This window comes from Coregonus clupeaformis, chromosome 28, assembly GCF_020615455.1.
Source record: "Coregonus clupeaformis isolate EN_2021a chromosome 28, ASM2061545v1, whole genome shotgun sequence".
Taxonomy (NCBI): Eukaryota; Metazoa; Chordata; class Actinopteri; order Salmoniformes; family Salmonidae; genus Coregonus; species Coregonus clupeaformis.
In genome coordinates, this window is record NC_059219.1 from 29,388,967 (window position 1) to 29,412,949 (window position 23,983).

Genomic DNA, 23,983 nt, shown 5'->3' on the forward strand with positions numbered 1-23,983 from the left:
TATCATGGCAAACCTTGTATTTCCTGTTGTCAGTCTCTATTTGACAGTATATGTTTCACTAAATAAGTATATGATGTAGGATGCAAGCACTCAATGACTGTATATCAAGTTGTCAGGAAACATTAATTGAATCATAGATTCTGATTGGGTAGTCTCCCCCATAGCCCACTATATGGGTACAGTTGAGCCTCTGAAAAAGGGAAGTGGAGAACAAAACAACCTAAAGTCTCCTAGGACTCACTAGGAGGGGCTGCTTGGGATTTTAATAGCTCAAGTCAAGACAGGAACTTGCATGTTCACGCCGTGCAATTCAGGTGCAAGGATTGTCATTGGAAACAAGTGACTGGTGCACACTGAAAAGGGTGGTCTATTCAGGGTCACAGAATATCACCAGTCTTACATCAAAGTTGATCTCAAACATAATAGGAAACATTTATCAAAAAAGCATTGCAAATAAATTCAAGAGGTTTTCTCTGATATTTTTTTTTATGGGAAGGATGATATTGAAATAGTCCAGATGGACAAAATTCACAGATTCTTTATTTTCATCTTCCATTCATTCATTAGTGCATCACTGTTTTATTCAATAACACCTGGCTGGGTGGCTTTTTCTGAGGGAAATTGACAAGCACATACATCTGACTACATTTACATATATTATCAATCTGTATTCACACCGTTGTTCCTTCTGGCCTAACAAATAACAATAGTGTTCTTAGCCAAAGTTTCACTTTGAAGAATAACATTTTTTTTTAAAAAGGGGGGGGGGCATAGTAATGCTGATATGTTGCATTCAATTGTAGTGATAAATGCCTAACAATAGTCTAAAATCTTGCCATTTTGGTTGCCTGCGTCATTTCAGAGAGCTACTTTTCTCAGTAATTTGACCTTCTGTTGGGTGATATGAAAGGTATTTATTTTCAGGTAGATGAGCGGAGGCTGCTGTATTGAGTTCAAACAGGTGAGGTGAACAGGCACAATGAAATAGTCCCTGTAACAGCAGTACCAGCATAAACAGAGCAACAGGTGCATGTAACTGGTAACTCCTAGGGGACAGACGGGAATTTCAGTTCAGCAATCTCAGACTCTGGAGAGCTGCTGTCGCTGAGGTCACTGTATGCGTCTCTGTAACACAAGGGACAGAGTTATATACATCCATAATACTGTCTCAGGATGATATGATAAGTCATAGATATAAACTAGGGTATAGCATTAGAAAAATCCAATACTGGCTGTCTATGGGTAACTTTTTTCATTCCCCTTTTCGCAGCCCAAATGCTGCTCATCTTGCTTGCCTCCATCTGATGGAGTAAAAGGAAATTATGAGAAATACAATGATCTGCATGGTCTTACCGTGGTGAGAGGCGACAACCTTTCTGTAGGTAGCTCTGGAGTTTCCCTGCTGCAGCCAGCAGGAGGCCAAAGTAGGGGGGCGAGGGCTTGATAGGACGAGAAGTGAACTCTGGGTGGTACTGCACTCCAACAAAATAGGCATGATCTGAAACAACACAGGTGGGAAGATGATCGGTTTGAGATGGATGCTACGGACCTATACATTTCGGTTGGCATAGCTACAACTGTTGTTACATTTCAAATTGATACCCCTAAAAAGTGTGTAAAAATTTTTTTTCAATACAGTCAAGAAACTACTTTATGAAGTGATAACGCACTATTTAACATTAACATTTCCAAGAGCCAGACAGTGCAAGACATTGAAATGTCTCCATGGTTAACTCACCATCCAGCTCAATGACCTCCATCCTCTCTCCCTCCACGTCCTGGCCGACAAAATGGAAGCCCCTCTCCTCAAAGTGGTGCTTCAGCTCAGGATTCACCTAAGAGGACAGAGCTCCCATCAATTCAACCCATCCACACTTATAATGTAATACATGTAACACTTCCATATGCAAATGGTTTGTCAATTGCATTCTAATAATAGCAGTCTCTTCAAGTAACATGTAATGTAAAATGTAATGTAAAAATGTAATGCAAATAGACACATCATGACTCGATTCAGCTCTTGTACCTCAAAGCGGTGGCGATGCCTCTCGTCAACATATTCAGCATCGCCATACAGCTTTCCTGAAAAAACACTGGTGTGTTATAATGGTTGATAATATTCAAACACAATCAAATGCTATGTGGTTTTGCCAAGATTAGCACTCACTCAAAATGCTGGTGTTGGATTTGAAGATGGTCCGCCTCTTCCCCAACCTCATAGTCCCACCCATCTGCCCAGGGTTGTGTTCTGGCATGTCAATCACCTGTCAAAAAAGTAACAGAATACCACAATGTTCGTGAGCCAAAACTCAGTGAGAAGTGACAGAGAGATGGACTTGGTTACTATAGCATACCTACCACAGGGTGTTTAGATTCTGGGTGGAATTCAGTAGAGTTGGCATCTGTCAGGTTTGAGAGTTGAACATTTAACTTATGCACATTCTGGAATTATGCAACATACACCCCAAGGATATAATGATTAGTGATTCAAAGATTACTCACCTTGCCAGCCAAGAACATTGCGGGCAAATTCACACACTGCCAACTGCATGCCCAAACATACCCCTACAAAAAGACAATTGGGATTAAATGTGTGCAATAAAAAAAGTCAGGCTGAACCAGTCTGATCAGAATTTCTGATGGATTCAATGATAAAGAGTGACGTACAGAATATAATTTCCATTTAACAAAACATGCTAAACTGACATATGATACATTACAATACTTTTGATTAATTTCCATTTCATTAAAGCTTAAATACATCTTACCTAAAAATGGCTTTTTCTTTTTCCTGGCCCAGCTGATAGCTTGGATTTTCCCCTCTGTCCCCCGTACACCGAAGCCTCCAGGTACCAAGACACCACTGTGTGTATGAGACAATATTGATCCTTCACTGACAGGAGAACACAGCTCCCTTGGCTTAGGGTTACAATTACACAGAAAAGAAATTGTAGTCACAATGCTCATGCATAAGTTCTGTGGGATTTATGGTGTCAAGCAGCCATTATATTGAGTCCTTCTTTAACCTGTCTCCTCCCCATCTACACTGTTTGAAGTGGATTTAACAAGTGACATCAATAAGGCATCATAGCTTTCACCTGGTCAGTCTATGTCATGGAAAGAGCAGGTGTTTTTAATGTGTTGTATACTCAGTGTAGATGTTTTGCTGTAGACACTCACTCAGCACTGCAGAGTTTCTGCCAGGCCTCATGGTACTTCACAGGCTCCTCCTGCAGTGTATTTGGCTCTAGGTCTGCAGAGTCTATGAACTGCAAGAGGGAGACTGAGGGTCAGTGGGAGGTGGGTGGCATAAGAACATGACATACAGTAATCGTCTTTTTTATTATAACATATAAGGTGGCCATATTTAACACAGTCCATTAGAACAGAGCTTCTCATAATCCTTTGTCTATAAGGACACGCAAGGTTTGGTTTGCACAAAAGACAACACCAATGCCACCAATGGAAGCAGACGCGCTGCGCGTAGAGCCCTGCGGCCGCTAGTGGTCCTCCAACCCCACCTCCCCAATTATTTTTTATTCGGGAACTCAAATCGGGGTCTCAATTTACAGAAACTTAGAATACATAAGGTGCAATTTCGAAATTTGGTAGTGAATCAGCAGTTTTCCACAGTCACTCAATTAGCCCATGTCAGCTAAAATGTTTTAGATTGCTAGGTAAGGTAATCTAGCCAGCTATCTAAACCTTGTAGTAATCATCACCAAATTACCGACCGGGCACACAGGGCACTTTGTTAGTCACTCTCACTATCATTTGAACAAGTGATGGCAAAATGTGTAGAATTGCAGGAAGTTAGCTTTAAAACTGCAAAAATGTATCTCTGCCCCATGGCAAAATGAACACAACAAAAAAATGATGATCCACTGCCAAGAGGGAGGGCACTAAAATCTTAAGCCCGCAAGGTGGGTGGGGGGGGCACTCCAAAGGGACCATGGGTGAATGTGACTGGGTTCCATACCTTGATCTCTAGTTTGTGGTTGATGGCGAGGGCTGAGTGCTCCAGGGCCTTGATGACAGAAGCATATGAGTCAGAGAACTTTGTGTACTTCCCTACCAGGGCGACAGACACATGTTCCAGGAGTCGGTCAGACCTGAGAGGAGACAGTTCAGTTCCAACATGTTCCGAGGACCCTAGGGTATCAAGTCAATATACATTTTAGACCAAAACATGGTAAAATATTCAATCAAACCGGGGTGAGACACAATTCAGTATGGGGGAATTCCAACCTGAGTTAATCGTGCATAAATGGAACACAATTCCTTTTTATGCACTTTTCTCTCTATGCACATTCTGACCTTGAACTTAAGCATGAGAATAGCATGCTATTCACCCACTATTCATTTTGGGTGGAGATCAAAGAAATAAGGTGTAGCGGAGGTGTGTCTACAGTATTCTGACCTTTACTTGATTCCCTCATAATTTCACCACCTTTAGGCACGATGAAATGATGAATAAGGTCGAGCAACCTGTCAGTTCCAAGTAGAACATCTACTTTATTTTATCCAATAGAAATAACACCATTCTCCATGCACTGTAATTCACAAATTGATAAGAGCTACTGATAAGAGCTAGGTAAACGTGTAAGCTGTTTGGATAAGGGGATTGTAAATATAAATTACAATATTGTTTTAGATCTATTTTACCTTATGATCGCTGGAGACGTGAACCCAGTCATATGGACACACACACACACAGACACACGATAACATACGCACTATACACGCACATGGATTTTGTGTTGTAGATTGTGGTTGTAGAATAGTGGCCTAAGGACACACACTTCATGTGTGATATCTGTTGTGAAATATATTGTAATGTTTTTTTAATTGTATAACCGCCTTAATTTTGCTGGACCCTAGGAAGAGTAGCTGCTGCTAAATATGTATATGCGACCAATAAAACGTTATTTGATTTGCTGCCTTGGCAGCAATGGTGGCGCGGTGGTCTAAAGCACTGCATCTCAGTGCTTGAGGCGTCACTACAGACCGCCTGGTTCGATTCCAGGCTGTATCACAACCGGCCGCGATTGGGAGTCCCATAGGGCGGCGCACAATTGGCCCAGCGTCATCCGGGTTTGGCCGGTGTAGGCCGTCATTGTAAATAAGAATTTGTTCTTAACCGACTTGCCTAGTTAAATAAAGGTAAAATAAAAATAAATAAAAATAAATGGGGATCCATAATAAATACCGTTGCTGACAGGTGTATAAAATTGAGCACACAGCCAAACATTGGCAGTATAATGGCCTTACTGAAGAGCTCAGAGATTAAAACGTGGCACCGTCATAGGATGCCATCTTTCCAACAAGTCAGTTAGTAAGATTTCTGCCCTGCTAGAGCTGCCCCGTTCAACTGTAAGTGCTGTCATTGTGAAGTGGAAATGTCTAGGAGCAACAACGGCTCAGCCGCGAAGTGGTAGGCTACACAAGCTCACAGAACAGGACCACCTAGTGCTGAAGTGCGTAGCGCATAAAAATCATATGTCCTCAGTTGCAACACTCACTACCGAGTTCCAAACTGCCTCTGGAAGCAACGTCAGCACAAGATCTGTTAGTCGGGAGCTTCATGAAATGGGTTTCCATGGCCGAGTAGCCGCACACAAACCTAAGATCACCATGCGCAATGCCAAGCGTCAGCTGGAGTGGTGTAAAGCTCGCCGCCATTGGACTATGGAGCAGTGGAAATGCGTTCTCTGGAGTGATGAATCACGCTTCACCATCTGGCAGTCCGACGGACTCATCTGGGTTTGGCTGATGCCAGGAGAACGCTACCTGACCCAATGCATAGTGCCAACAGTAAAGTTTGGTGGAGGAGGAATAATGGTTCGGGCTAGGCCCCTTAGTTCCAGTGAAGGGAAATCTTAATGCTACAGCATACAATGACATTCTAGATTATTCTGTACTTCCAACTTTGTGGCAACAGTTTGGGGAAGGCCATTTCCTGTTTCAGCATGACAATGCTCCCGTGCACAAAGCGAGGTCCATACAGAAATGGACCGACTGGACCGTTGTCATCAGAGTTCCATGATTAGTAAGGATTATTAGGGTAGATTTATAGGACTAATGTACATTTTTCTCACCTTCCAATATTTCATGGATTGAACAATTGAATGTGGCAACTTTCAGGATGAATCAAACCACTGTATTTTTGATTCACCAATATATTTTGTGTGCAAAGGCTCTCCAAAACCTTTTTTTAACATTATTATTCATAAATACTTTCATAACCCTAAATATTATACAAGATCAAAGTATTTTTTTTTATCTACCAATTGGTGCTGAAAAGGAGACTAATATGGTGTATATTTAGGCCCACATGGCTTTCTTTAATTGATCCCTAATATTCTGAAAAGTTACAAATGTAAGGTACACCACATTTAAAGGGATGGCTTTAGATAACTGTACTGAAAACCCTATTGAATGAAAACTCCACTAGAAAATCTGTTGGCCAGGAAGTGGGAGGATTTTCAGCAGTTAAATTACATTTATTCAGTGTGCGCAAGGGAACCACACCTGCATAAGGTCAGTCTGAATACCAACTACTGAGAAGTGCATAGGAAAGGTGTGCGCAAGAAAGGCGTACATTTCCTAAGTCTGAATCGGGCCCTATGTCAGCATGTAGTAAAAATCTAAGAGCCCTGATGCCAAAGTTCTACAGTAACCTTGTCATATGTTGTACTATAGTGATGTTACGTTTGATACCGGAGCTCAGAGGCATGCGTCGAAATAACAGAGCAGTTTACTTGAAAGCAGTGTGCTGATGACTATCACTTTATCAGAGGCATGCGATAAATGATGTTCTAAGCTTTGTTTCGTTGCACAACCACCTGACTGGTTTGCTATTGCTTTCGGTTGAAGACAAAGGCTACGCTGCGCGCGCTATGGCATGTGGGACGTCTTCTAGAATAATTTGCCTGCCCTACATTCTTTTGACCAGCAGGTGCCACTAGTGTATGCTGCGTTGAGCAAAGCCTCAAGTAATGAACCCACAGTATTTTCAACACAATTGGCTGGAAAGTCTCAATTCTTCAGGAAGCTTAGTTTCCACATCACTATTGTACTACAGCAGAGTAGTGCTACATTCAGAAGCCTATTTCTGCCATAAACAGTCCAACTGGACTACAACTCCCACATGGCCATGGGGGGTGAGCCAGGGGTCCCCTTCACCTGTCGGACATCTCCTTCCACTTGGTGAGCATCTTCCTGGCCCTCATCTCAATAGGCAGGTCCAGCCGCTGGCAGATGTAGCCCACCACCCCCTGGTCCTCCAGTAGGAGGGGTACTCTGTAGATGGACGACACGTCTGCCACACAGATCACCTGGGGACAGGGAGAGAGAAAAGCATAAGAATCTGATTTAAATGGTTCTGGTTGACTTAAACAGTAACTTTTTCCTGGGTTGTGTTCATTTAGGCACGCAACGGAAAACTGACATTTGTTTTTCTTATTGGACAAGACCATATAGTTCCTCCCTGTTTCAGTCCATTTTAATGAACACGACCCAGTCATGTTAAAACATAGACAGAGAAGGCCTTACCTGCGTGGGCTCTACGTGACAGAACATGGAGATCTTCTCTTTGACAGCATTCTCCAGAGGTGTCGCACAGCGGCACATGATCTGAAAATACATGAAGAGAAGCACATTGCACATTGATAACATTCTATGCCATAGTTAGCCAATTCCAAGAGTCCCAGGGCTAAAGGATGAGGGAGTATCTAACTCACCAGGTCTGGGGAGAGTCCTAGTCCACGGAGCTCTCGGACACTGTTCTGAGTGGGTTTAGTCTTCTGTTCTCCTGTTGCAATGGGCTAAAGGCAGACAAAGTTACATTTCAGTTCTCAGTTAAGCATCATTGTACGACCTTTTACTTGAAACACAACTGATGTGCTTTTGAGACTAAGTTAAAGCGTTCATGATGTTTTACAATGCTTATGTATGGGATTGTGTTTTGATTCAATTGTGTGTGTGTATTAATGCAGTAAAGGCAATGTTTAGACACTTTTGATACAGATGTGCCTTGTCGCAACGCTGAAATCGGCTTTCAAACAAGCCCTACTCTGCATGTGTGTGTGTGTGTTAAAGCGCTTACCTGTGGGACTAAGCTGACGTGAATGTTACAGAAGTTATCCCTCTTCACTTTGAACTGGAACTGTCTGAAGGCCTCGATAAATGGCATGCTCTCAATGTCTCCCACAGTGCCTCCCAACTGTCAACACAGGACACAGCCTGAGACCTCAACATTCACTAGGCAAAAACGCAAGAAACCGTCTGAAATGGGGAGGTACTATCTGAACAGCTCATTTTCCATTGCACGTTTTGAATGTGTTGCTAGTGTGTCCTAATCAATACGACCCAGCTTAACAATCCCTGGCTAAAACCAGACACCAATAACAACTTCATGGGACAATCACAATGGCCTATAATGAATGACCCATAATCAGACAAACTTGACTACGCTGTGGCTCGTACCTCTATAACGCAGACTTGTGGCTCCACCCCATCGTCATCCACTGAGATCTTGGCCTGCTTCATCACCCACTCCTGAATGGCATCTGTGATGTGTGGCACCACTGAGATAAGAGAGAAAACATCAGCAAAATAGAATCAGCATCCAGAGACTCGAGATCAGCATAGAAATAAGGACTATGGAGAGACCCTTACAAATCAACACAACAGCTAGGAGTGATGTCATTGGTTTCCAGGAGTTGCCCTAATCCTAATGCCCCTTGCCTAGTGGAGAACCCTTGTTCTCTCCCTCACCCTGTACAGTTTTGCCCAGGTAGTCTCCCCTCCTCTCCTTGTTGATGACTGACTGGTAGATTTTGCCCGTGGTTAGGTTGTTGTCCCTGGTTAGTCTGATGTCCAGGAAGCGCTCGTAGTTTCCTAAATCCAGGTCCACCTCACCTCCATCGTCCAACACAAACACTTCACCTGGATGGGTGATGCAACTCAAGTCAATTAAATAGGCATGCATTGGCCTAGCCCTCACAGATTAAATGCTTTAGTCAGAGAGGACTCACCACACAAATGCACTCACCATGTTCATAAGGTGAGAAGGTGCCAGCATCAATGTTGATGTAGGGGTCGATTTTGATGGCAGTCACATGCAGACCACAGGACTTCAGGATTAAGCCCACACTACTGGCAATGATGCCCTTGCCAATTCCGGATATGACACCGCCAGTGACCAAGATGTACTTCATAGTGGCATGTGAAACCTAGAAACAAATAGAAGATGACAATCAATGTTAGACAACAGAAAACATGTTCGCCATATACAGTGGGGAAAAAAAGTATTTAGTCAGCCACCAATTGTGCAAGTTTTCCCACTTAAAAAGATGAGGCCTGTAATTTTCATCATAGGTACACGTCAACTATGACAGACAAATTGAGAAAAGAAAATCCAGAAAATCACATTGTAGGATTTTTAATGAATTTATTTGCAAATTATGGTGGAAAATAAGTATTTGGTCAATAACAAAAGTTTCTCAATACTTTGTTATATACCCTTTGTTGGCAATGACACAGGTCAAACGTTTTCTGTAAGTCTTCACAAGGTTTTCACACACTGTTGCTGGTATTTTGGCCCATTCCTCCACGCAGATCTCTAGAGCAGTGATGTTTTGGGGCTGTCGCTGGGCAACACGGACTTTCAACTCCCTCCAAAGATTTTCTATGGGGTTGAAATCTGGAGACTGGCTAGGCCACTCCAGGACCTTGAAATGCTTCTTACGAAGCCATTCCTTCATTGCCCGGGTGGTGTGTTTGGGATCATTGTCATGCTGAAAGACCCAGCCACGTTTCATCTTCAATGCCCTTGCTGATGGAAGGAGGTTTTCACTCAAAATCTCACGATACATGGCCCCATTCATTCTTTCCTTTACACGGATCAGTCGTCCTGGTCCCTTTGCAGAAAGACAGACCCAAAGCATGATGTTTCCACCCCCATGCTTCACAGTAGGTATGGTGTTCTTTGGATGCAACTCAGCATTATTTGTCCTCCAAACACGACGAGTTGAGTTTTTACCAAAAAGTTATTTTGGTTTCATCTGACCATATGACATTCTCCCAATCCTCTTCTGGATCATCCAAATGCACTCTAGCAAACTTCAGACGGGCCTGGACATGTACTGGCTTAAGCAGGGGGACACGTCTGGCACTGCAGGATTTGAGTCCCTGGCGGCGTAGTGTGTTACTGATGGTAGGCTTTGTTACTTTGGTCCCAGCTCTCTGCAGGTCATTCACTAGGTCCCCCCGTGTGGTTCTGGGATTTTTGCTCACCGTTCTTGTGATCATTTTGACCCCACGGGGTGAGATCTTGCGTGGAGCCCCAGATTGAGGGAGATTATCAGTGGTCTTGTATGTCTTCCGTTTCCTAATAATTGCTCCCACAGTTGATTTCTTCAAACCAAGCTGCTTACCTATTGCAGATTCAGTCTTCCCAGCCTGGTGCAGGTCTACAATTTTGTTTCTGGTGTTCTTTGACAGCTCTTTGGTCTTGGCCATAGTGGAGTTTGGAGTGTGACTGAGGTTGTGGACAGGTGTCTTTTATACTGATAACAAGTTCAAACAGGTGCCATTAATACAGGTAACGAGTGGAGGACAGAGGAGCCTCTTAAAGAAGAAGTTACAGGTCTGTGAGAGCCAGAAATCTTGCTTGTTTGTAGGTGACCAAATACTTATTTTCCACCATAATTTGCAAATAAATTCATTAAAAATCCTACAATGTGATTTTCTGGATTTTTTTCTTCTCATTTTGTCTGTCATAGTTGACGTGTACCTATGATGAAAATTACAGGCCTCTCTCATCTTTTTAAGTGGGAGAACTTGCACAATTGGTGGCTGACTAAATACTTTTTTTCCCCACTGTACCTACAGGTTAGTGCTGAGCGATTAACCGAAATGTCTGTTATTTTATGGTTTTTAAACAACTAATTGACAGATGTTGGTTCAATTATTTGAATTCCATTTCATTATGTTTTTTTCTGTGAGCTCAGGGTATCAGAAAACGAGTCAGTATCTGGTGTGACCACCATTTGCCTCACGCAACGCGACATCTCCTTTGCATAGAGTTGATCAGGCTGTTGATTGTGGCCTGTGGAATGTTGTCCCACTCCTCTTCAATGGCTGTGCAAAGTTGCTAGATATTGGCGGGAACTGGAACACGCTGTCTTACACTTCGATGCAGAGCATCCCAAACATGCTCAAATGGGTGACATGTCTGGTGAGTATGCAGGTCATGGAAGAACTGGGACATTTTCAGCTTCCATGAATTGTCTACAGATCCTTGCGACATGGGGCCGTGCATTATCACGCTGAAACGTGGTGATGGCGGCGGATGAATGGCACGACAATGGGCCTCAGGATCTCGTCATGGTATCTCTGTGCATTCAATTTGCCGTCAATAAAATGCAAACCAATCCCCATCTGCCCGGTACAGTTGAAACCGGTATTCATCTGTGAAGAGCACACTTCTCCAGAGCGCCAGTGGCCATCGAAGGTGAGCATTTGCCCACTGAAGTCGGTTACGACCTGGTGAGGACGACGAGCACGCAGATGATCTTCCCTTAGATGGTTTCTGACAGTTTGTGCAGAAATTCTTCAGTTGTGCAAACCCCCAATTTCATCAGCGGTCACAGTGGCTGGTCTCAGACGATCCCGCTGGTGAAGAAGCCGGATGTGAAGGTCCTGGGCTGGCGTGGTTACACCTGGTCTGTGGTTGTTACAGACATTCCTGCAGTCAGCATGCCAATTGCACGCTCCCTCAAAACTTGGCATTGTGTTGTGTGACAAAACTGCACATTTTAGAGTGGCCTTTTATTGTCCCCAGCACAAGGTGCTGTTGGTATTCAGCATTGAGAAAATGAAGCCTTATTTACATTGAACTACTAAAATAGTGATTTTGTCAGACAGCAGAGGCCGCAGCTCTATAGAGATGAGATGACTCAGAAAGAAATAATAAAGTAATCAAATAAAACAAATGTAACAAACACAACTGAAATATTTTGTTAAAAGTAATGTGAATAAATTATTGTTAATAAGTGAGAAGTCTACCATCACGGGCCTTTTATTATTTGTTTTATTCTGTGTTACAGCATTCAACCCACATAATGGATAGTGATCATTTTTTAATAATAGAACAGAAACTGAACAGACCTCAAAAAGCATTTATCGCTCAGCACTACTATAGGTAAAGGTTTGACTATCCTACCTCTTACTATACTAGTCTAACCAGTTTTAGCCAACATCTGTTTGGTGAGTAGGTCTAGGCTTAATGATTCTGATGAAAATGCGCTCTGTCTTTATCAAAGTAATGCTTTTGCATATTTTCAGTGTGGAACCCGTCTATGTTTAGGGGGGTTATAGCCTAGGCTAATCAATTCTAAATGACACTAGCAATTCGCAAAGTATCCTAAGCTGAAAATAGACAGGATGAAATTATTCCAAAACTGCAGCTCATTGTTGGAACACATACAAAGGTATGTGGACACCCCTTCAAATTAGTGGATTCGGCTATTTCTGCCACAACCGTTGCTGACAGGTGTATAAAATTGAGCACATAGCCATGCTATCTCTATAGACAAACATTGTCAATAGAATGGCCTTACTGAAGAGCTCAGTGACTTAACATGGCACCGTCATAGGATGCCACCTTTCCAACAAGTCAGTTCGTCAAATTCCTGCCCTGCTAGGGCTTCCCCGGTCAACTGTAAGTGCTGTTATTGTGAAGTGGAAAGTGTAGGAGCAACAACCGCTCAGCCGCAAAGTGGTAGGCCACACAACCTCACAGAACGGGACCGCTGAAGCACATAAAAATTGTCTGTCCTCGGTTGCAACACTCACTACCGAGTTCCAAACTCACCATATAAAGTCCACAGAAGAAGACTGAAGGAGGAGAGATTACTAGAAACTACCTAGGTTGCCTCTTTTATCTGTGGATTAATTGTCAGAGTAGAGAACACATGATGTTACGTGTCTCAAAATGGGTCAACATTATACAAAGATTTTTTTTAAGGACCTTGTGCATTTCAGGTAAAATAACAACCCAATGTTTATATCACAAGACAAATTAGCTAGCAACAGCAAGTTAGCTAGCTAAATGTCCATGAATATTTCATGCGTTTCGACCTGTCCCCAAATTAATATAGTTGGTTCAGAGTTTGTTTTGATATTTCAACCTGCATGTCCTGATCGCTTCTGGTGTGGATGGCCAAAATCACCACGCTCGCGATGGCGGACGCACGTGCGTGCCCGGCCAAGTCAGCGTGTTAGACTTGCTTTCAATGAGAATGACAGACCTATAACTCACATTTCTATGTACATTTGGTCGGGTTGCCCAAAAAGTTACATATTGCAGCTTTAAGGATCGACTTTTGACGTTCGTTCGAGTACTCATGCCCATCCCTAATATGTTCCCCACCTTCTCGCCATTAAATATAGTTAGGTAGGAAATCGCTGAATTGGGAATGTTTTGGTTATGAACCGATCCAAGGGGATACAAATGTATTGCCGGCTGCATACATTGCGTTTGGATGGTAAAACGAAACGACTCAATATCGCCATCTGCCGGCCTTTGGACTAAATCAATTTAAGGCCGGAGAAACAATCAATTGAGTCATGAATGATAGAAATGTTTTGAATGATAGAAATGGCAAAGTACTTGTCGTAATACACTACATGTTAGATGGATTTCGAGGCAATTCGTTTTTCCAGACATTTCAGTCTTCATTTAAATAATTTAACGTTAGGCTAATGCCGCGTTCAAAATAACTGGGAACTCGGAAATATCCGACTTCCGTCAGTTCAAGACAACTGGGAACTCGGGAAAATAAAATCCGCCTCGACTGGGAAAAACCGTTTAACACTCAACCAATTCGGAAATCCAAGTCGGAAATTCGGCCATCTTTCTGGAGCTCATACGTTCCGACCTGAACAGTACTGACTTAAAGATTTAACCAAAAAATTCCCGAATTTCCAGTTGTCTTGAAAGCACCATAACATTCAATCATGCCATGGTAGCTGTCATACACTCACCTTAGTGTTTGGATCTCTTCTATTACATAAAAGCCGTTCATGTTTGTATGTTGTTCACTTCTAACTACTATAGTGCTCTATGTGGCTGTAGTTTTTTTGTCTGGTTGTTCACCCAGTTTCAACTTCTCACAATTGCGGAAATCCAATGGCGGGGAATAAAAATGGCACACTGCACTGCAGTTGAATATAAACAGAGGATGCAAGGAATTGCGAGGTATTTTTCCTCATGGTAATCACATCGTTTCTGTTTAGATCATTTTGTTTATACACTAAAATATAAATCACATGATATGACAAGTATAGGCAGCCAGGTTCGCTGCTTCTTACATGATCTCGCTAGCTAGCGATTTAAAACATGACTTTATCACCACTGGCAGTGCATTACCGTTGCATCATTGCACATTAGCCCTCACTTGATCAAACTACTATACTAATCCGTGGCTCTCTTGCGTAGTTAGCTCAGCAAGCTGGTAGCTAGCTTCTACTCGACTTGAACTCACCGAATTATACAAATACAGATGAAATCTTCCGCACAAGCCCCAGGATGATCACACATGAAATGGTCGAAAGTCAATTCTTCATGTATTCTGTGTCATGCACGATATTGTTACTACTTGCCTACGCACGTTATTCTGTGTTGGTACACGTGTGACGCACACTGACACAAAGAAGACCTCGCGGCCGCATAAACAAGGCAGAATTGAATGCAATGATTTACATATGACAAAGTGAAAAGGATTGACTTTGCATGCAGCCAAGCCAAATGATGTACAATCTGTCGCGCGCATTTGCTGCGCACTGCACTGTAAACACTCATGAGCAGGACTTGAGCAACGTCACTGTTGTGTTTGCGGTCGGAATAGGTGCTTGGTTGGAGTCTGCAACAGTAAGGCTAGTTTGGTGTGAAACGACCAGTGGTGGTGTATAACCAGGTATACTGAAATATTATGACGTCTCTGGTATAATTTAGTTAACGATGTTTAATAACGTTATTGCTGGTTAAGTACAATAACACCCCTTTACTTTTTACACATGTTGTTGTGTTATGGATTTGATTGTCATTTTTTGTGTGAAAATACTAACAAAAAAAATAAAACACGAATACATCTTGATTATATAAGTATTCAACCCCAAGTTAATACATGTTAGAATCATATTTGACAGCGATTACAGCTGTGAGTCTTTCTAGGTATATCTCTAAGAGCTTTCCACGCCTGGATTGTGCAACATTTGCCAATGTATTATTTTCAAAATTCTTCAAGCTCTGTCAAATTGGTTGTTGATCATTGTTAGACAACTATTTTCAGGTGTCATAGATTTTCAAGCAGATTTAAATCACAACTGTAACTCAGCCTCTCAGGAACATTCACTGTCTACTTGGTAAGCAACTCCAGTGAAGATTTGTGTTTTAGGTTATTGTCCTGCTGAAAATGTGAATTCATATCCCAGTGTTTGGTGGAAAGCAGACAGAAGCAGGTTTTCCTCTAGGATTTTGCCTGTGCTTAGCTCCATTCCATTTATTTTTTATCCTGAAAAACTCCACAGGCCTTAATGATTACAAGCATACCCATAACATGATGCAGCCACCACTATGCTTGAAAATATGGAGAGTGGTTCTCAGTAATGTGTTGTATTGGATTTGCCCCAAACATTACACTTTGTATTCGGGACAAAAAGTTAATTGCTTTGTCACATTTTTTGTATTATTACTAAGTGCCCTGTTGCAAACAGGATGCATGTTTTGGAATATTTGTTTTCGGTACAGGCTTCCTTCTTTTCACTCTGTCAATTAGGTTAGTATTGTGGAGTAACTACAATGTTGTTGACAGCGGTACTTAAATAAAAATAGTACTACTTATGTAGCTTTTTGGGGTATCTGTACTTTATTTATATTTGACTACCTTTACTTCACTGCATTCTTAAAGAAAATAATGTACTTTTTACTCCATACATTTTCCCTGACACCCAAAATTACTTTTTGAATGCTTAGCAGGACAGGAAAGTTGTGAAATTCATACACTTATCAAGAGAACATCCCTTGTCATCCCTACTGCCTCTGATCTGACAGACTCACTAAACACACATGCTTTGTTTGTAAATTATGTCTGAGTGTTGGAGTGTGCCCCTGGCTATCTGTAAAAATAATAATAATATGAGGCATCTGGTATGCTTAATATAAGGATTTTTAAATTATTAATACTTTTACTTTTGATACTTAAGTATATTTGAGCAATTACATTTACTTTTGATACTTAAGTATATTTGAAACCAAATACTGTTAAACTTTTACTCAAGTAGTATTTTACTGGGTGAATTTCACTTTTACTTGAGTAATATTCTATTAAGGTATCTTTACTTTTACTCAAGTATGACAATTGGGTACTTTTTCTACCACTGGTTGTTGATCCATCCTCAGTTATCACAGCTGTACCTGTTTTAAAGTCACTATTGGCCTCATGGTCAAATCCCTGAGCGGTTTCCTTCCTCGCCGGCAACTGAGTTAGGAAGGACACCTGTATCTTTGTAGTGACTGGGTGTATTGATACACTATCCAAAATGTAATTAATATCTTCACCATGCTCAAAGGGATATTCAAGGTGCCCTTCTTTGCGAGGCATTGGAAAACCTCCGTTGTTTTGTGGTTAAATCTGTGTTTGAAATTCACTGCTCGACTGAGGGACCTTACATATAATTGTGTGTGTGGGGAACACATGTTAAACACTTATTGCACACAGAGTGAGTCCATGCAACTTATTATGTGACGTATTAAGCACATTTTAAATCCTGAACTTATTTAGGCTTGCCATAACAAAAGGGGTTGAACACTTATTGACTCAAGACATTTCAGCTTTTCATTTTGTATTAATTTGTAAGCATAAAAAAAATTAACATAATTAAACTTTGACATTGTGAGGTATTGTGGCCAGTGACAAAAAATCTCAATTTAATACATTTCAAATTCGGGCTGTAACACAACAAAATGTGGAGAAAGTAAAGGGGTGTGAATATTTTGTGAACACATTGTAGGTAGCTAGCTATCTTTTGATCTAGCGAGGCAGGCTAGCTAATGTAACTAGTTAGCTAGCTACCTCATTAGAACTTAGTTAGGTCGTAGCTCATTCAAGTTTATTGTGTATTGTCTAGATACTGATGGTTATGTAACGTTATCATTTGATAATGCTAGCAAGGCAGGCTAGCTAGCTAGCTGGCTACAGGCTAGCTAACGTTAGTTAACTAGCTAGCTAATGTTAGCCTACAAGTCGTATTTGCAAGTTAGTTTGTAGCTCATAGAAGTGTATTCTGTTTTGTCTAAGGCAAAACTAAATAATGGATGTAGCTATGGGGGTGGCTAACTCATGTCTGAGTCTGACTAATACAGTGAACTATTGGTGCTTTCAAGAGAACTGGGAACTGGGAGAAAAAAAAACTAGGTCAAATCATGAAGTCAGTGATCTTCAGGTCAGAAAGTCGGAGCACTAGAAAGATGCCTGAGTTTGCAACTTGGAATTTCAAGTTGGAAGACCGTTCAAAATTACTTTTCCCAGTCGGAGCTAATTTTTTTCACCCACCCACCAATGAATTTCTGGCTACACCACTGGGGTTAGGCATAAGGTTATCTGTGTGGTTAAGGTTAGGTTTAAAATCACACTTTAAGAAGATAAATTGTAGAAATAGGTGGCCTGTATGACTTTGTGGCAACTAGTGACAACCTAGAATTAGCTTGACCCGAGTTACTGCCCTGATGACAACGGTTATGTGAAAAATAGTATTTAACAAAATACCCGGTTTGATAAACTAGTAGTTTAATTACCCAGCCAAGCAGATACAAGTAGTAGAGTAATTTTGGTTGTGAAGTACATTATCAAAAAGCTTTGTCCTTTCTTTATAACAAAATGCAATTTGCTACTTGGCTGTCTATCGTATCACCCTGTCACAGGCCCTACCAGTCAACACCACTTCATAAGATGAGGAAGTAAATTGCCTGCTGCAGTTGTTCGAGAGATGTCCAGTTTGCAGCCAAACATGAAACATAGAGAAGACCAGCAAGGGGACCCTCAGAATCACGCAGACATGCCCTCGCTGTGAGCATTCCTATAAATGGAACAGTGGGGACACTTGAATCAGGTTGATGACATTTGACCTGGTCAAAGGTCAAACAGTTGCGAGTTTTGTCCCAATTCACCTTCATAACCTAGCCTGGTGGAACCAGCCTGATCATTGCGTTTACCATTATATTTCACTTCACATATGATATCTGAAGTGAAATAGAAAGGTGAATGCAGCGATCAGGTTGTTTCCACCATGCTAATCATAACCACCATTGATAATGTAATCAGTGCTCTGTTTGTGTGACTGACCAGTATCTTTGAGGGGCCAGAAGCAGGTCTACGATGCCATGCCCATCAATGGGGCGCTGGCAAAGACCTTACCTCCAGCCTCACCTCTTGCCAGCTTACCAACGGTCGTCGATGGAGAGGTAGGTTTAGTCTGACCTGTTCAAACTTTAACATAGTATACCACGTATCCTAACTGCCATTGGTAATCGAACAGTGACTGTGTATTTGTTCACAGATGCATCTATTGACCCAGCACTTGGAGACTTGCAAGATGATGTGATGTCCAGACTGATAGACGGGCGTCATACTGATGTCTCTAAATGGAGAGAGACCTGGTACTCGGCATGAATATTTTACTAGACAGTTTTTACTTGTATTGTCTTTTTTAAATTATTGAATTGAATGGTATCAGTCAATATGGGGAGGGAGAAACCCTGTGTATTCTGCACCAGGATCAGGTAACTCCTGGTGTATAGAGGACACCACATAGGAAGGTATGACCACTGACATGTTTACCAAGGTAGCCCCATTACCACCAGACAAAATGCCGATAGGCACAGTATCTTTATTGGCTGGGAAATACAATGAAAGGTGAAAGATGCACATTGTTATATTAGCAGAACACTGCTTCTATGGTATTATGTAAATGGTGTTTATTCTACATGGACCTGTTACTACATTTGAAAGTTATCAAAACACTTAGTTTAGAATATCTACATAAATTCAGCAATTGCATTCTTCTCATATTACTGTGTAGGCTACTGATCTATTCAAAGCTTCCTCCAGCATCTCACCATACATCTGCCTGTAGTTATTGAACTCAACCTGCAGGAGGTTTGTTTGTTGTGATTGAGTGAGGGGAAACAGCTGCGGGCAAGGTTCTGACAGATGGGTGTGTCTTGGTGGTGGCCCCTTTAAGTTCACCCCAGTATATCTATTTGCACATCTTCTGCACATCTATCACTCCAGTGTTAATACTAAATTGTAATTACTTTGCACTATGGCCTATTTATTACCTTACCTCCATAACTTACTACATTTGCACACACTGTATATAGATTTTCTATTGTGTTATTGACTGTATGATTTGTTTATTCCATATGCAACTCTGTGTTGTAGTTTTTAATCGCACTGCTTTGCTTTATCTTGGCCAGGTCGCAGTTGTAAATGAGAACTTGTTCTCAACTGGCTTACCTGGTTAAATAAAAGGTTAAAAAAATAAACGAATACGTTTTCAAAACAGCTTAAATTACATTTACTTTAGGGGCCCAAATGTCATTTTATTGTTAATAATGTCGAGGGGGGTTCTCATGTTTTATTATCGTTCAAACTCATCGTTTTACATCTTGATACAGACAGAGGCCGGGAGGCCTACTGTTGTGGGAGGCAGAAGGTGGCCCCATCTTGTGGCAGTCAGTTCTGTGACCACCAGATGGCATGTGAGCGCTCATTCTTTTTGTTTTTGTTTACCTGCTTGATGATATACACTGAGACATAGCATTCACCTGTCATGGAAAGAGCAGGTGTTCCTAATGTTTTGTACCCTCAGTGTATAATTTACACTTTACTTTCTGTAAGTAATTTATATTTAAAGAAAACCCTAAATGACAAAAGCAGGGAAAGACCTCAGCCTGACCTGAAAATACAGTATTGACACAGTAGGCGTATCTAATCAATTGGAACAGGTATGCAGACATACATATGCCTACATGTGACATAATACTTTACAGTCCTAAGGAGGGAGTTGAAAAGCGATATAAATTGTATCCTTTCTCAAAATACAACTATTACAACACTACAATGAAATAAAATCAGTTTCACCTACATACTCTCTCCCTCTCTGCTCCAGTTTAGCTCTCCGTAATGAGAGTGGGGATTTTAATACATTTCTGCTCATGATCTTGATCTAATTAAAGCCCTCGTCCCTTCCATGTCATTTTCATAAGCTGCTCCCTCCAATTACATATAACAACCGAGCACGTTCAGATATTAACCTCCAGTGTGAAGTGTCTCTCTTTCCCTCGACTTATCTACTTGCGCACTTAAAATAATACATAGGGCAACTCCAAGATAATTCCACCTTTTGTTTGAATTCCACGAGAGAGTTTAGCTATTGTATAATCTATTTCCCATTTTTCTCTGACAGATTCTTGTAGATAACAAGAAGTTGTGGTGTCAATTGTCCGGGTATATGTTCCAAATCTGGGAAATACATGTTATTTTTAAGAAAAACTCTCAAATTGATGGCAGTCAAATACCACCAGTCATCATTCTGGACATGTTTAACTACTGATGTTGTTGTGACCCTCTCTAACCCTGACTCTACGAGACTGAATGAATGAAGTGAGGTCAACAAGGCCCGGGGAAATTTGTCAATTGTAGATTCAAATTTGCCACAAAATAACTCCAGGCTAAAACCCTTGACCAGAGGGGAGTTATTAGACTTCAAGGTTGACCTGATTTATCCATGCACAATACATCAGAACTCAATCCTTTGAGAGGAGCTAAGATGACAACATGGTGCCCCATAATAACAAATCTGTGTCATATCGTCCACTTTCTGAAATATTGATTCTAAAACACACAGACTTTACTTTCGTGCTGGTGTTTTAAAAGTACCTCCACTTTGGGCCAGCAGCAGGGCTGGGGTCAGATGCCATGCATGTTTCACTCTCCCAGCAGACCTCCAGGGGCCTTGGGGTTGTTTCAGAGCAAAGTGAGGGCTCATTGAGTGAGGAAAGTGGCTGAAGCAGACCATGGACTAACAAAGAAACATTACCCTAGAATCCCCTGGTCCCCATCCACATTGTATATGAATTATACACTTTCTCCTTCTCCTAGTTTTAAAATGTGAGATTTGATTTCAGTGAACACAGATGGTCATTTAGACATAATGCCGTACTTAACTATCAGCAACCTCAGGACCAAACTACTATTATAACAAATATCAGACGCGAGTGTGAAAGGTCAGTGTTGTACCAAACTTGAGATATGAGTTCAGTAATTCTTAACAGTGGCTATAATGTGACAACTTTGTTAGGTACTGCAGTAAATAAGTCATAGAAAAAATTATGCCTCTGAGAAATGCAGCTTTGCCTCTTGGGAGAGCTACAAACAATGAGTTTGTCGTCATTATGTTAAACCCGGTTAATACACTGTGTGTGGGTCTGAGTATCCTACCACAGCGTCCTTCCAGCCCAAGCCACAATTTACTAGGAAAACAAACTTCAGTTGGAGGGCGTTGTCTGTTGTGGGTCTGCGCTTTACGCAAGTCCTCCCTGTGTCTAGAATGAATCTAATTTCATTATCTGGGAAAATAACGGGAGAAAAAGAGAGAGTGGGACTGGAAGGCAAGGTATGGTTGATACACAGGGGGGAAATTAAAAAGGTCACCAAAGGAGAGGGAGGGGGGGGAGAGAGAGCGAAAATACCCTCTGTGCTGGATTATAGCCCAGTGTGCCACTGCTCTGTTATCTGTGAGCTGGCGTGTGGACACTGGACACAGAGGCCAACATATCCCAGGCTCCACTGCTGTTTTCCTAGCTCAGCTAATAGCATGTGCCCTCCTCAACACTGCTCCTCAGAGCCATGACACAACCAGGGACTCAGATTCTGGCACCTCCCTGAAAACAGATGACAATGTTTTTTTTCTTCCTGCCTCAGACCCCCTTCCACGAGGGCTGCCTGGTTAGAGGAGAGGAGGGAAATTAGAAGGATAGATTCATTTAAAACACATGCTCATGTCCTTTTTGCAGTCTGCCCCCTCGAAAAACGACACGCCTATTCGACGGCAGACTTGTGAAGGTCATGAGGCCTCATTTATCAACCCATGTGTGCATACAAAACATTTGACTGTACTGTGCGTAGAATTATGAATATTTGGGGTTATTATGGGGTATGTACAGTATGCTATGACACGTCAGGCCAACTACTTTTCAATGCTGTGTAGATCACTCATAATCAGTATTATACGTTATTCTACGACACTGAAAATATTAGATGAACCCCAACGCCATGTTACATCTCATAGAACACATAATTCTGTATTCAGATGGTGGGCTACTGAACAAGCATCACTAATTAGGTTATTCAATCATTTTGTTGTGTCCACTTCAAGCACTAGAACAGACTGTACAACTATACTAGCAGTGGCCTCTGACAAACCAAAGATGTGTGACTTGTTCAGCACTTTGAGTGCAATATGGAGCTCTAATGGTTCATAAACAAATACATTTAGCTGATCAGTGTCTAAATGCATTTCAGAGTGTTCTGTCATACTCACAGTTAATCGGCATTGCTTCCATTTCAATCTGACATGATTTGATTGTGTTGTGAGAGACCATTGAGTTCCAAAGTAACCCTCCGTTTCTCCAAATAAGAGCAACCCCAGCTAGCACATAACGTTCTGAGAACCATATGTTTCTTAGAGCTTGGTGAGAGCATGGTTGTCCTATGGTTATTTTGCCACAATGTTCTGGGAATGGTGCAGGATACCCAGCTAGCACATAACATTCTGAGAACCACATGTTTCTTCGGTGGGAATTTCAGTACATAATGTTTTCTGCAGGTTTTCTCATGGTTCTACTTAAAGACAAAGGAGATGATTGTGGACTACAGGAAAAAGAAGAGGACCGAGCACGCCCCCATTCTCATCAACGGGGCTGTAGTGGAGCAGGTTGAGAGCTTCAAGTTCCTTGGTGTCCACATCACCAACAAACTAACATGGTCGAAGCACACCAAGACAGTCGTGAAGAGGGCACGACAAAACCTATTCCCCCTAAGGAGACTGAAACGATTTGGCATGGGTCTTCAGATCCTCAAAAGGTTCTACAGCTGCACCATCGAGAGCATCCTGACTGGTTGCATCACTGCCTGGTATGGCAACTGCTCGGCCTCCGACCGCAAGGCACTACAGAGGGTAGTGCATACGGCCCAGTACATCACTGGGGCCAAGCTTCCTGCCATCTAGGACCTCTATACCAGGCGGTGTCAGAGGAAGGCCCTAAACATTTTCAAAGACTCCAGCCACCCTAGTCATAGACTGTTCTCTCTGCTACCGCACGGCAAGCGACTAACCGGTGCCCCCGCACATTGACTCGGTACCGGTACCCCCTGTATATAGCCTCATTATTGTTATTTTTACTGCTGCTCTTCAATTATTTGTTACTTTTATTTCGCAATATTTTTTATTGTATTTTTTTGTGATTTATTTTGGTATTCTTTCTTAAAAACTGCATTGTTGGTAAAGGGCTTGTAAGTAAGCATTTCACTGTAAGGTCTACACCTGTTTTATTCGGCGCATGTGACAAATAACATTTGATTTGAAGTAATGTTCTCAGAACGTTATGAAACAGCGTTCTTCTGTGGGAATTTCAGTACTTCAGCATAATGTTTTCTGTAGGTTTGCTCATGGTTCGATTTAAAGGATGTTCTCAGAACATTAAGAAAACTTTCCATAAAAAACACAAGAAAACATTAGTAACATTCAAATAACTTTCTACGAATGTTATTTCCATAGTCAGAACGTTAATAAAACCTCCCAGGAAAGCTTTCAGGGAACCATAGTAAAACATTCTAAGAACCTCCCTGCAACC

General features: G+C 41.7%; 1 protein-coding gene across 3 annotated transcripts; it reads right to left on the reverse strand.

Annotated features, from left to right (window-relative positions):
- Positions 1-518: 518 nt before the first annotated feature.
- On the reverse strand, positions 519-14,737 carry LOC121543947 (CTP synthase 1-like). 3 transcript variants are annotated; one of them, XM_045208833.1, is made up of 18 exons: positions 14,553-14,736; positions 9,056-9,236; positions 8,779-8,949; positions 8,488-8,588; positions 8,108-8,224; positions 7,743-7,826; positions 7,555-7,635; positions 7,186-7,337; positions 3,980-4,112; positions 3,181-3,269; positions 2,769-2,863; positions 2,503-2,565; positions 2,359-2,402; positions 2,168-2,264; positions 2,027-2,082; positions 1,739-1,835; positions 1,354-1,498; positions 519-1,125 (listed from the first exon to the last, which is right to left on the reverse strand). In XM_045208833.1, exons 2-18 carry the CDS (start codon positions 9,219-9,221, stop codon positions 1,047-1,049), a joined length of 1,770 nt encoding a protein of 589 aa, XP_045064768.1. In that variant the 5' UTR covers positions 9,222-9,236; positions 14,553-14,736; the 3' UTR covers positions 519-1,046. The 3 variants fall into 3 exon arrangements, with proteins under 3 accessions (XP_045064768.1, XP_045064769.1, XP_045064770.1); XM_045208834.1 differs by lacking the exon at positions 14,553-14,736 and adding an exon at positions 14,053-14,150; XM_045208835.1 differs by lacking the exons at positions 7,743-7,826; positions 8,108-8,224 and having other exon boundaries at positions 14,553-14,737.
- Between the last annotated feature and the right edge of the window lie 9,246 nt (positions 14,738-23,983).